This window comes from Pterocles gutturalis, unplaced genomic scaffold (genome assembly GCF_000699245.1).
Source record: "Pterocles gutturalis isolate BGI_N339 unplaced genomic scaffold, ASM69924v1 scaffold12390, whole genome shotgun sequence".
NCBI classification, from domain to species: domain Eukaryota; kingdom Metazoa; phylum Chordata; class Aves; order Pterocliformes; family Pteroclidae; genus Pterocles; species Pterocles gutturalis.
In genome coordinates, this window is record NW_010140914.1 from 1 (window position 1) to 14595 (window position 14595).

General features: G+C 37.8%; 1 protein-coding gene across 1 annotated transcript; it reads left to right on the top strand.

The window, feature by feature from the left end:
• Positions 1–1808: 1808 nt before the first annotated feature.
• Positions 1809–13363, top strand: LOC104469376 (transmembrane and TPR repeat-containing protein 4-like; the record flags this gene model as incomplete). Its single annotated transcript, XM_010083851.1, has 4 exons — positions 1809–2024; positions 6961–7076; positions 9181–9397; positions 13276–13363. Coding segments are annotated over exons 1-4 (583 nt in total), but the record flags the coding sequence as incomplete, so codon positions are not given.
• Positions 13364–14595: the final 1232 nt, after the last annotated feature.

Consider the following 14595-nt stretch of genomic DNA (forward strand, 5'->3'; position numbering starts at 1 on the left):
GGGCAGCGGGAGAGCCCTTCGGGCTGCCTGCGTGTGGGGGGCTGCAGGGGGTCACGGTCCCTCGTGGGTGCTGAGGCCGCCTGCGTGTGTGTTAACGTGTTGCCCTGGTAAGGGAGCCCCCGCTGGCCCGCTTTGCTGGGCCGCGGGGAAGAGGGCTGGCAGCAGATGTTCAGCAGATAAAGAGAACAAGCGTAACGGGGGAAACTTTCTGGGCGAAATGAATTTTGAGTAGATGAAATATTTTCATTGTGCAGCGGGCGTTGATGCTGTGTCTGCACTGTTACGAGCAATGCAATACACTTCCCTCTGATTAACAGTCTTGCTTTTAGTTTTTGTTTTCATCAAACTAAAAGCACAAAAGTGAATTGCTTTGAAAAAAGGTTTTGCTCTTAAAGTGGCTGATCTGCTTTGCTGTGCTAAGGACCATCATTCTTTCTCAGGTTGCACAGCTCCGTGTTACCGACTTTATCTGAATTTGGGAGTGCTGCTATGTAATCCTCCAAGCGAGAAGCCGCAGGGTGTGACAGGGAGTAGTACCACCTCTCCCTGTGCCGGTGTGTGTACAGAGATTGGGAATATGTGGAGTCTGGAATTTAGTGCTGCAAACAGAAAGTAATGAAGCAATTGCCGTAGCAGCTCTAATGGTCAAGTCTGTTCAAGAAGCCAAATGACTAGAGCTTTTTCCTGGAGTATATGAAGATATTAAATGCATTGTTTTCGGGGGTGCAACAGTTGATTTAAAAGCCTATAAATAAGAAGAAAGTTAATAAGCTAAGCTTTTGACCCTGGAAATTGTTAAGATGGACTGTATGTGCCTACTATTCCTGGGGCTTACAAAAAACCCCCTTTGTATTCTGTCCTGCTTTTACTGTAGTTTTCCATTGGTAACCTCCTCCCCCTGCCATCTATAGCAGTGCTTGATAATAAGACCGCTCCCAGTGCTGTCGGAGTACCAGAGAAGCAGAGGCAGAATAGCTGTCTGGGTGGAGGGCTGGCTTTGGAGTATCAGAAGACACCCTTCCAAATAAAGGTCACTCATGGGTAAACTTCCAGCCTTAGTACCTCCACACTGGTATATCACTCAGTGCTGTTGGATTGCACGGTCCTTTTCATCTGCCTCAACAACCTCATAAGCCCATGAATACAGCAGTAGAATTTAGCCTATTCTGTACTTGTGGTGTGCAGAGTGATCTAGTGAGCACTGCTTTGGTCTTAATTTTATGTATCTGGTTGTCTCATAGCTTGAACTGTTGATATTTAGGGCCCAGTCCATTAATTACTGTCTGTGTATGAATACCTGTGATGTTTGTATGAGCTCCCTGTATGGGCTATATGTAAGACTAGATCCTTGAATTCAATTAACAGAAGAGAGTTGAGCTCTTTTTGCAATTTATGGTGTTTGTTTTTCACACTCAGAAGGAAATTATGGTGTTTGTCATTCTCTTAAGAGCTTTATTAATGCTCCGTAGTCCCCAAGGTGCCCCTGTTACACTTGAAAAGAAGAGCAAGAAACAGAAAAACAGTGATTGCTCAAGATTTGAGAATTTACCTGTGCCAAAGCTTTAACTCAGAATCTAAGAATTTCTTAGCTTTATCTCTGTGCTCTGGCCATGAGAAACCATACCTTTCTTCCACATTTGAAGTATAAAATCATGTTTAGATATGTTCCAGTAATTATGAAATGCACCAAGAGAAAAATGTTAGGTTGTATGAAACTTCATTCTCCTCTCCTGACCTAACTCTCCATTTTAAAATTATTTTTTAGTGAAATGCAACTATAATTGTGCATTTGTATGTATTTCTTTCAGATTTGCAACCAACATAATGCTGAAGCTCCCAATTTGGAATAACTATTTCACAGAATGGCACAAACAGAACCTAATCTGGACCATGACGTATCATGGTTCCTCCTGCCGTCATACTGGGCTAAAATGGTTGTGGCATTAATTTCCTTCCTCTGTTTTGCTAACAGCTATGATGGAGATTTTGTCTTTGATGATTCTGAAGCCATCATCAATAATAAGGTTGGTCTCTCTTCTTTTTCCCCACGTTCTTTGACTTAAGTAGTAACAGGATAATAAATAATTACAACAGTTGATCTAAGTAGGCCCGAAATATTAATCATCGTAAGAAGCTTCCTTCTGATATTCCTTTTTTTGAACTTTGTTTTTACGTTTTGTTTTACTGTTTTTGGGGTTTTTTTAAGTAGGCCTTATTTAAGGTTGACAAACAAGCTATGCAGCGGTGTCCTACTGAAAAGCTAGAACCATCTTATTTCTAAAGCTCTTTGAATAACATGACTTGGGTTCTAATGCATAAACAGAAGAGTGAACAAGAAGAGTAAACAGCTTCCCCCCCCAATGTGTCCCCTTTCATTCTGTTGAAAGTGAGATGCTCTGCTTAAGTGTTGCTGTCTGGTCAAGGGGAAGGGATTTCTTTGCCATACCAAATGGACTTTGTCTGCTTATCATCTAAGAAAGCATTATCTAATTTGGATGTGATGTTTAGTAATGCTTGTTCACAGGGTACCTATACATCAAGACTGCCTATAGATCTAATTTTATGCTCATTTCTAAGTCAGTGAGAGTATGCAGTACTTATCTAATACCCCTTGATGTTAATAGGAGATCTTTTCATTATCTTCTCATGGTGACAGATGAATAAGCCCAATGAATAAAGTTACTCCAGCTGCAAGATACCTAATGCATCACTAAACGATTGTCGGGTGCAGAGGTTCTCCAGCTGAGTTTTATACCGTAAAAATGTTACAGGAGCAAGGAAAGCTTCCTTTTCCTATGCTCCTTCCCCACTTAAAGTTCCTGTGACAACAGTTTTTTTGAAATAGAGGCAGAGTATTCTTGTGCTCTGTTTTAAAACCAATCATACATCCAATTAACAATCCTTTAAATACTTAGAAATTAACATGTGAGTCGAACAAACCTCTAGCTGAGATTCTTTTGACTTTGAGGAGTTGAGTGTCTTCAGTTGTTGAGACCCTTCATATAGAATCACATGTAGCAGTTAGTGAACCTGTGCTTGTGGGTGGGTCTTGGTGTTACAGCTCCTGTGCTGTTCCGAAAGGTACTTGTTAAATGTTTGGAAAGAGAAGCACAGGGTAAAAAGAATCACCTTCATGTGTTGGTTCTTTTCCTGAAGCCATGAGGATACAGGGAGCATCATCTGGAGACTCATACTGCTAGAAGAACGGAATTCACTTTTTTTTTTGCCCTGCACAAGATTTAGAGGCAACTTACCACATTGTGCCTTTTAGAATCCAACAGAATTACTGTGTCCTTAGACAAATTTGTACTATGCTTGTGTAAGTCATCATACCTTGAGTTATAAGTGTGTGGGGGGAAGATAGATATGCCAAATTGTAAATAAATCTCAAAGCTTCTAAGAGAATACTATAGACCAATTAAGAACCTACGATGATTTTTTTTTTTCTTTAAGAAACATTATATTTTAAATTACAGAGCTCCTGGCAATGTTTCACTCTGCAAAGTTTTATTTGGGGCACAACTATAACATTTTAACTTCCTGAAAGAATGAACAAAAGACTGATGTTGAAACTAGGCAGGTTGTTTTGTTCGTGTGCAATTTCCACACTTGTAATCTCTCTCCACTTCTTTCAGTTTTTACTTTCAAAATGTTTCAATTTATTATCTATGCAACACAACAACCTCCACCAGGATTATAGCTGTTGGCAATACTGAGCAATTCAACCAACTGCTTAAATAGATTGATTCATACCTAGTCTGCATGTTTGAAAAACTGCAAGGCTTATTCTGTTTTTCATATTAAAATCCTCTGTTATTCCCTAGAAATTAAATGAGATTTTTGTGACAGTATCATTTTAACACAGGGGTCATATGAATTTATGGAAATACAAAATCTGCAAGAAAAATGCAGAGACAATGAGTTTACCAGTTTAATGGTGAGGGAGAGCATCTAGCAAAGGCACAGTTTATTAAACAAAGTATAGAATGCTTTATTTCTATTCAATAGCAGAGACAGCAGGTGAAGTAATTTTCTAGGTTTACTGAGCATTACTATACCAGTATTTTCTTGGGTACCACACAGTGACCTTTTTGTTAATTCACTAGCTTCCACCACCACCCCAATCTTTCAATTGTTTTTTTTTAGTGAAAGTTACAGTTAGTTGACCCCAGGCCTACTGTACTGTGGAACATTCTATTGTTAGATTTTATTGAGTTTCAAGGCTGTTTTCCAGATGCTTTCATGTCACTTTAAGCAGCATTTTAACTGGTGCACAGCAGTGACTCTTGTCTTTATTTATTTATTTACTAGTTTAGCAAGACAGTTAGATTAGGAGGAGCTTCAGACACAATGTGTCATTTCCATAGGCCTTTATCTAGAAAAACTGACCTTTCTTCACGTGTTGAACTCTGCTGTCTGTAAGCTGCTGCTAATCAAATATTTAGAGAATCTTTGATATCTACTTTCAGTTCTTAAAATCATATGTAACTTTTAAACAGCTGTGTCTCTTACAGCAAACCATTCCTATTTTAGGGTAAGTCCCCCGAGTGGGAAAATGAATGTATCCAAGTTCTGTATGAAAAAGTCTCTTACAAGAGCAGCCTACATAACTGAAGATTTTTAGGTCATATGGAAGTGTAATCTAGTCACTAAGTAATTCCATGTATTCAGCTTTTCCTACATTCTTCCTCTGGAAGACAAAAGAAGACAAATTGTAGCAGAAGGGGAAATCTAGCCTTGCATGTCTCAAATATATCTGCCATCTCAAGTTATTGAAGACCATCTGTGACATAAAAGACATACTTCTAAAATTTTAATTAAAAAATAAAGTCATAGTCCCTTTCTTTGGCAAATGTACATAAAGGAGCAGTGCTGTTGGTTGGAAAAACAGTCTGGGGGCCAAAACACGCACTAACAGCTATCCCCTGCAAAGTACAAAGACTTCAGTAGATGTTGGTGTACAACCCAGTCCCAACTTGCCCCTGGAAAAGCAGTCTATATTGATTGATTTAGTGGGCTGCTGGTTCAGAGAGTCAAATTATGACCTTTAGGGTTTGTGCTTTCCAGTGAGGAAAGAAACAGGAATTTAGGTGCCTAAGCTGAAAATTGCAGTCCTGGGAGAAGAAAGAAATTTGTAGCTGTTTTTTGGCAGTAGAAACATCTGTGAGAGAGTGAAGAAGTTATGCACCTGGATAATTCTAAAGCCCAAACAGGATCCCCTGTGAGTCTTGATTTCTTAAGAGTTTTCCTGAAAATGCCTTAATCGACAGCTGCAGTGTAGGACTTTTCAAAGACTACAGTATTAGCCCTGCTCTCTTTTCTGTATATTGATTAGTAATCTATTAGAGAATGCTTTACTTCATTTGACAGTGTGCTAGGGTTTTAGGCTACTTTCCCTTCATATTTCATTTTGTTTTGTTTTTTTAATCTGGTTGTCTAATACTGGCCAAATTTGATCAAGAAGTAAATATCTTCCTGTATTTTTTTGATTTTTGGATGGATTAAAGTCATAATGTGTTAAGAGAGAAGCAAGAAAAATTTGAGTTATTTTAAATTCAGTTTAACAGCAGCCAGTCAGCATGGCCCAGATGGATGGATGAAAGTCATAATGTGTTGAGAGAAGCAAGAAAAATTTGAGTTATTTTAAATTCAGTTTAACAGCAGCCAGTCAGCATGGCCCAGATATTTGTCTGTACTGTGAGACTAGCAGTGGTATGTTTTCTCTCTTGCTTTGTTGTCAGGCCAAAAATGGTAGGTAAAGGTGAGATGGAAGGTACTGGAGACCACACAAGGTGCTCAAGATACTGTAGAAGCAAGTGAGATGGTAGCAACATTTGAGAGGAACTGGATTTAGTCATCTAAGGGTATTAGCATGTGAGAATCTTGTAAGTAGATGGAGATGTAGGAGGAATAAGACGTAGGACACCAGGCTTTGTAAGGCCTTTCATGGTCCAGTTTATCTGCTTACTTGTGTTTGTATTGGCTTGTTAATCTGCTTTGATTTGTTGGTCTCTTGAACAATTTCAGGGGCGAAGGTGGAGGTAGAGTAACTTGTGGTTGATTGCGGGTGTAATACCAGCGCTTGTACAAAAGCTGCTCATTTGCTAGTACAATTTTGTACAATTTTTGCTTGTCCTCACAGAAATCTGAGGTGGATGCTACCAAGGTCCTTATTTTTTTCTCTCCAAAGTTTTTGTTTTCCATTTAATAGTCTAGTTTATTTGTATTTTTTCTTTATCAGTATGGCTTTAAGATAAAAGGAAAGAGTAGACTAGTCCCCTACCCCACCCAAAATTAAAATAATTAATGACTTTTCTGTGTTCCACTCTTAATCTTTTAGAGTAATATACAGAGATTTTGATTCTTGGTTTCATGTATTAACAATTAAAAAAAAACAAACAAACAAACAACTATTTGAATAACGTCCTGTGTGAAGTAAGGCTTCAAAAAGAGCTAATTGTTGTTTTCTAGCTTTAGTCTTCTTGCTTTCATGCTTTCATTAGTAGTTGTGCTACTGACACTGGTAGAAAAGTAGCTATTTGTAGAAGTTTGTTGTTGGCCTCCTTCGGAAGATAAACCAGACCCAGAATCAAAGGTTTTTTACAAAATATAATGTAAAGGGGGTTTTTTACAAAATATAATGTAAAGGGGGTTTTTTATGTGTTTCATATCTCAACTTTTGACCAGATTATTAACTGATATGAATACACATAGCTCTAATAAATTTCATGTAGTTATGCTTACTTATAGAATCCAAGCATCTTGACCTTTATGATGACAGGCATCCAAGATGTGACCTTCATTGCAAACTTGGGTACCTTGTCAAATGTTAGCAGTGACCCAACAAAAACACCTTCTGTGTCCCTGTTAGCTTTAACATGTATTAGTTAGAACTTGTTTATCTGCTTTGAACAAAACAGTAATGTTAAGAATCTGGTAATTTCTGATGTTTCCTTTTAGGACCTCAGGGCAGAAACCCCACTTGGTGACCTGTGGCATCATGACTTTTGGGGTAGCAAACTCAGCAGCAATACCAGTCATAAGTCATATCGACCACTAACTGTCCTAACTTTCAGGTGAGATTTACCTTTTTGCTTGAAGTCTGAATGTTTTTAACGCATATTGGCTCAATTCATTATAGGTAGGAGGTAATAGAAAAGGAGAGAGACAAAGTGTCTGGAAGGAGGTACGATAACTTTTCTGAATATGATTTTGCTGTTCACTACTTTAATCTTAAATTGAATTCTAATTTTCAAATTCTTTCTTTCCCAATGTATACATTATTTTGACATTCTGTATTTCAATGTACCTTTCATAGATTGCATCTTATGCTTTTATGTACCTTGGTACTAGGGACAGTGTGGTTCAATATGTAGGTCACATCAAAGAACTAGGAGGTGCACGTTCCCTTCACTTAGCTGTGCTCTCACTTACACTGCTATTGTAGTTTCTGTTCTCTGCTTTCCTAGAGCCCTGTCAAATGAGTTTTTATAAATACCATCGATCTACTGTGGCCTTTTGCCTCTAGGTCACTGAATAGTCTTCCCACCTCTTCCCCCCAGATAGAAATTCTGACTTCAGGCGAGTGTTTGTGGGAAAGTCACAGTGAGAGAGACATCTGCCTGCGTATATAACTTGCTCATTTTCTCAGATAACTAAAGGTTTATGAGGATAACTTCTGCAGATGCTTAGCTCATGGGTTTTTTTGCAAAGATTTGAGCAAGCAGTAGACTATGTAGAAGTTGGGCACATTAATGCATAGAATCTTTGAGGACTCAAGTCTTCAGCTTCTTTATTTTCCTCAGGCAACTTAGTGTCGAGGATGGGGACCTGGCACTGGTTCTGCAGTTGTGTCTGGTCCAAGACAGGGACTAAGTGATTGCGGAAGAAGTACTCCCATTCTTAGTCCTCATATTCAAGCAAAAACTGTGACTCTTCATTGCAGTGTCAGTGTTTAAAGTACTTAGCACTGTGGGTTTCGCTGTGTGTTGGGTTTTCTTCACATTTTCATCAAGGAATATATGCAACTGACTAGAATGTGTCAAAGTCTTAAACCTATTAAAGCTTTCAGTGCATTACACAGCAGATGCTTTCATTTCTTTTCAAGGTCTCTGTGGTATATTCCATCTCTAGTACCATCCTGGTTAGTTTAAAGAGCAAACTGGGATATAGTCATTACTATATCTGAAAATCTAGATGAGCATATGGAGATGGTCCATAAAATGCTATTTTCACAACTGAGAAGTTGGTTTTCTTAATTCCCCTAAGCTCTAACTTTTATGTGTATCACATTTATAGTAGGTTAGGCTTTTTTAATATATTTCACTTAAGCCAGATGCCAGCTGACCAAATGAACTGTGTAAAATCCCGTATCCGAACTAAGTTTCTGTATATCTCACCTACTGATAAAAGTATATAGATAATAACAAGATGTTTCTCACTTTTCTTCTCCCTCTCCATTTTACCACAGAGTTCCTATTCTGAATAGGGTTTTAGACTGAATTTTCACTTACGCTTCCTTCTGGTTCTGAAACTTGCACAAAACCTCTCTCTATCCAGCCTCACAAAGTAGTTACTAAGACGTGCTAGCTGACTACTTTCTGGATTGATGCTGGATTGTACCCAGATGGTTTCCACATAGTCAGTCCAAATGCTAGGATGTTTTTCAGCTAGAATGTCAGTAGAAATCATAGTCTCAGTGCATATTAGTTTCCCTACTGTGTGGATTTAATTAAAATACTTTCATGAGGTTGGTTTTGGATATAGTTTCTCTTAAGCCTAAGGGTATCCCTCCAGTAGGCTGAGTTGGTTATCTGTAGGATGTTCCCGCATTGCAACACTGAGGTTATGTTGCTGACCAAAAGCCAGTTCTAAGTAACCATAGGTATGATTAGCATAACGGCATTAACATATGTCTTTGGAGAAGATAGATATTGCACTGAATATGGTATCCTGTATGAACACCTCTGAGTAAAGGTCAGGACATTTTTTCTAGCCCACTGTGGTGGCTAAGTTGTAATAATACCCTGCATGCTGGCATTTGCTGGTATTTTTCAGCCTCTGTTTTTCATGTGTGTGTGTGTCTAATATGATCGTACTATGGGGTTGTTTAAGTTTTCTGTTTGCATATCTGTAGCCATTGATGTAATTCCTAGCCTTAATGTTTTTGTTTCTATATAGAATTAATTACCTTTTTGCTGGAGGCTTCTACCCAGTGGGTTTCCATGTCATCAATATAATACTGCATTGTAGTATCTCAGTGTTGATGGTTGATGTGTTCTCGATATTATTGGGTGGACTGCAGTTCAGTAATAAAGGAAGAAGGCTAAACCTGGCTCCAAAGACATCTCTTCTAGCTGCTTTGCTGTTTGCTGTACATCCAGTGCACACCGAATGTGTAAGTACTGAATAATTAGCTACAATCATTTGTATCTTAGAGGTTCTTGACCATTTGACTAATTAATTGACATAACCTTATACTCTCACATTGCTTTTATATATTCTTAATGCTTCTCTTGGCACATGTCTTAGAAGAACAATCAAATATTATGGTTAGTATGTCCAAAAGCTTGTAATTCCACAGGGCTGGACCCTATTAAGAAAGATGAATTAAATCATTTAAGTACAATAACTAAAGAAAGATGGCCCTAAACTATAGAGTTTCCCTAATTACTGGATTAAGAATTCATTACTAGAAACATTAGCTCATGAGCAGCCAAGGAGAGTGGAAGATAAACTGAATGCAAATGCATGACCATTTTGCTTTGATAAAAACCCAAGGAGACAGAAAATTGGAGTAGGGGCATTATATGAACTCTGTATGTGGCTGTATTAGAATACCACATTCAGTTTTGAATCCATGCTGCAAGGAGGACACCAGGAAAAATGGAGAGGGCTCAGGAGAGCCATCAAAATGATTAAAGGACGGTAAATCATCCAGTGTCATGAGAGATCGAACTCCACAATATTTTTAATATGGAGGAGAGGATTAAAGTTTTATTGTGTTTTGTTTTTTATCAGAGTCTGTAATTATGTACATGGGGGACAGAAATTTGATAGCAGTGAGCCCTCTAGTAGTGCAGACAAAAGCATAACAGCGGCTGGAAGTTAAAGCTGTAAAGATGCAGAATAGAAACACAGCACATGTGTAGCAACCAATTAAAATACCTGACCAAAGATCAAAGTCCTTCTGTGGAAATTCTAGTGAAGAGGACATGGTTTTCTTAAAAAGCTCTTTTGCACTCAGAGCTAAGAAAATCTTATGGCCTTATGCCAGTGGGCTTGCTGGAGGTGGTTCCTGATTGCTTGATCTTGTAATAATGAATAAATCAAATATAAAATAATCACAACGCAGGAATATATTTTTTTTTAGCATTTGGAAGGACTGAGATACTAAAAAAGTACTAACTTTAACTTTGATCTTTGTGCTAGTAATGTACACTGAATCCTCAGTGTACCCTATTCTATATATGTAGCACTGATTTTTCATTTATTCGCAATTTGCCATGGTTTCAGCTTTTTTCCTTTGCTTTGCATGTAATTGGTGGGGAAGAGGTTACAGAAAGCTATGCCTCTCAACTAACAGAGGACCCTGCATGTACTGGAAACCTAGAGATGGTGCAAAGTTATGTATTAGTAATTTGGCATCCTCTTTGGCAGTGTGGCTAGAGCATCCTGCCAATCATTCTCTGGTGTTTGTGTGCCTGCAGAATAGCTTCTCTGTGAGAGCGTGTTGTGCTAGTGTCAGAAGGGCCTGTTGTATTTGTTCTCCAAAACCAATTCTAGATGTCAAAGTGAAGTAAAACAAGTCTTCAGTGCTTTTGATGTTCTGACACGTAAAGAGAAATCTCACGAGTCTTACTTTGTAATAGGCCTGCTATTGACTCCTTTATCAGTGTCTGTAATTTTATTCTTCATTCCATTTGACTCTAAAAATAAATTTAATTCAGCAGGCAGATGTTAATAAGACCTTGGTCATGTCAAATAAATTACAAGTGATGCGGTCTGCTTGCATATACAAGGTTATGAAGATTGGCGTATGCTGTGGAGAAACGCTGGAAGAAGAGGAAAAAAGTAGCATTCTTATGTAACATGTCTCTTCTAAGATTCAGGAGTGAACAAAGGCCTCTGATCATTTACACAGGGAACAATAAATCTTGCTGCACTGAAGCAGTCATGATACTGCTATGGTTCTAGCATGAGTGTGCTTCAGGCAGCGTCTCCTCAAAAAGCATTTCTTATCATTTTAAAGCTCTGACTTTTAAGTATTTTGACATCCTGATTTTGAAATGAGATGACATATTTTGACATAAAATTGTAAAGAATCTGTCTGTTAGCTGCTTTCGATTTTGGTATGTACAATACAAAACAAGCTTTCACGTAAAACAGATGTTGAAAAGTTTAATGCTTTCAGTACCTATGTAGGAAAAACTTCTGTCATTTTTATTTTTCTACCTACAAGTAAACACTCTTGTGGTGTAGTTCTCTTCTCTAAAAAATGCTTATTCTTTGTAACATTTGAGTGATGAAATACTAAATGAAATGTCCATAAGAATATACCTGATACCAGTTTAAAACTTTATTTTTTTTGTTTACCTAGTTACAAGATACATTAGGCCTGATCCTGCTTTTGAGATAACATTTGTACTGTTGAATTTGTCAGAGGCCATATGTGTGTTATTAGCCCCTTAATCTCTTTGTTGTGACAAGCTGGCATTTATTTTCAAAATTGTGTCAGTTCACCTTTACTTTTATCTCATTAGCTGAGAGCAGCTCCTGAAAAGGAATACTTCATTAGTTTCACCTTTCAAAGCACTCCACAGCTATTGGGTTAATTCTTGTAATTCATCTATAAGATAGAAGAAGAAGCAGGGAAGTTAGATGCCTAGCTTTGGATGAATAAAAAAGTTTTTCTGAACTGAATTTAGGAGTCCAACAGTTTCTCCTTTTATGGTGCACAAGTGAAGCTGAGGGTAAAATGGGAGAGTCTCTTCAGTGGATTCAGTCCTGCTCTCATGCCTCTACACTGCTCTTTCTTTCTCTGATGTTATTTAGAAATAGTTGTTCCGTCATATCAGACTGGCACAAAAAAATGCCCTTTTCCTAAGAGAGGGTTAGCACGTGCCTTTAAACAAAACAAAGATACAATTTATCTTTTTACTTTCCTCTCTGTTCCACTCACAAAATGGGACAACTGGTGTACTACACAAGAACCAACGTTTCTGCTTTTGTCCCTGAGCCATCACCTCAAAAAATGGATTTAAAAAAAAAAAAAACACCAAACAACAAAACCCCAAAAGCCTGGAGCTGTTCTGCCCTGCTTCTGAAAGTCCTCTGTGTACATCTTCTCCTGGAAATGTGGAACCCAGCACTCCAGGAAGCAGAGTTAGACTGAAAACAAAAGGGTGCTTCCATGATCCTTGCTCTGGGTGAATGTTCTAGTGAGGTCCAATATCAGGGCCTATACAGTCCCCTGCCACCTCCCTATGTCATGATTTCCACAAAAAATTCATGGTGTATCCTGACACTTGTGTAACTGAGGAATGAAGATCCAAGAATATGTCATGATGTGTCTTACAAAGTTATTGTAAGTACAGTTTAAAGGCTTGAACCAAAGCTTGTTGATGGCCCTGAGAATGCTCTTGGTATAAATAGGCTGGCACAGATCTGGAGTACAGAAGTTCCAGAATGTGCTTCTCATTTTCTTTTGCATTAGTATAGCTTCTGTTACAAGATACACTTGGAGGTAGCTCTAATGCAATCAATTAATATAACACAAAAAACTGCCGGGGGGGGGAGGGGGGGAGGGGATTTTTCTTCTGATTCTGCAGTCTGGAAGCTATTTGTCCATTCTGAGTGTTCAGACTGCAATTTGAAGGCTGGCTTGTCTTCTGAAAGTGGACAGTCTTGATTTGCAATCTGCCAGTTTTGTTGGGGTTCAGGACTTTTGCTAAGAGTTCTGCTGAAAGGCAACCTGATCCAAAAAACAGATGGAATGGGGCAGAGTCTACATTTTCTTCAGCAAGCTCCTTCTTAATTTCTTAAAACAGCAGTTTTTCATAAATTAAAGGCAAATCATTTACCTAGTTGATACTAAGCAATACCCAATCAAAATTAGGATGTAGCTTAGAAAACTAGGTACCACTAATCCAGTAAACCAAAAAAGTGATGCAGCAATATTTTTATGCATTTCACTTTGTATATGTGTGTGCACCTTTATCTCAGGTTTTCTAAGAATAAAATCTGCTAATCTGAACCTTTTCTTTTTTTCCTTAGGTTGCCGGGATTGTTGGCAGAGCAGACCTACTGTGTGCCCTGTTCTTTTTGTTGTCATTTCTTGGCTACTGTAAAGCATTTAGAGAAAGTAAGCATTCTGTTTGCCCCTTTAATTTATATTGTGTATATTTTGTACATTTCAGTGAAATATAGCAAAACTAAAAATGTCAATTTGATGTGTTTTGAATTTATTATACCCTCATAAAATATTACCAAAAAATCTGCCTTAGCAGGTATTTATTGTTAGAAGAGCTGGAAGGGTTGCTGTCCCTAATTCCTGTTAAACACTAAGAATTTATTTTAAGAAAAGTCTATTTTGTAATAGGTTTATTTGTTAGATGTTTTATTTTTTATAAGCATAAAGAAATATTTCAATAAGTATTTTAGAAATAAACCTATAAATGTATATTCCTAAATATTTTAGTACACTTTATGCCATTATGTTGGGATGGCTTAAGTGGCAATGAACTTTAGGAAGCTTACTTGTATTTTTAATGAATTGTAAAGAATTATTCATATGAGTAAGCCCTCTAAATTCCTGCAATATGCAAGTGCTAGTATATACATGCTGAATATAGTGTTACTCATAGAGTTTTTGTAAGATAGCTGTATTTACCATGAGTCATTCCTTCATAGATGTTTTTTCAAGTGAGCTTTTAGATCTGTTGTATCATTTGATCTGAATAGAAGTTGGCAGTTCAAATACAGTTGTGGAGAAATTATCTTGGGGCTCTCTTAAATAAACACACAAGAATACATCAATTCATGATTATGAAAAGCTATATAGGATGTGCAATCTGGTATCTGAATGTGTCCCACCACAGGAAATACAGGAATCATTTGGTGAACCCACATGTGTAAAGAGCTTGTATAATATCAGTTCAATAAGCATGTAATATAATATCAGTTCAATAGGCATGGCCTGTAATGTTTAACCAGAGTTGACAGTGTATTATAGAGGTACCTGAGCTGGCTTTGAATGATCTGGCTTAACCCCATAGTCATGGGTGGCATCATAGAGCCTAGAGTAGGCTGAGGGGGTTAAGTTAGTCCACAGCGAGCTCTCAGATGCTGTGAATAGCTCCTGCTAATTGAGTTTAGATTGTTCAGAACTATTTTGCATATTTCTCCAGCTGGTATCATAAGTTTAACTTAATCTTCACCACTTCAAATGATACTTATCAGAACTGAACAGGAATCACCATATTTTTTCTGCCCTTTGGGTAGGTTTCATTTCTTTCAACTGGACTAACAATTTCGTGATGAAAATTGGCCTTGGGATCTTGCTTGCTCATTTATTATTTTCTCACCTGTTTTACT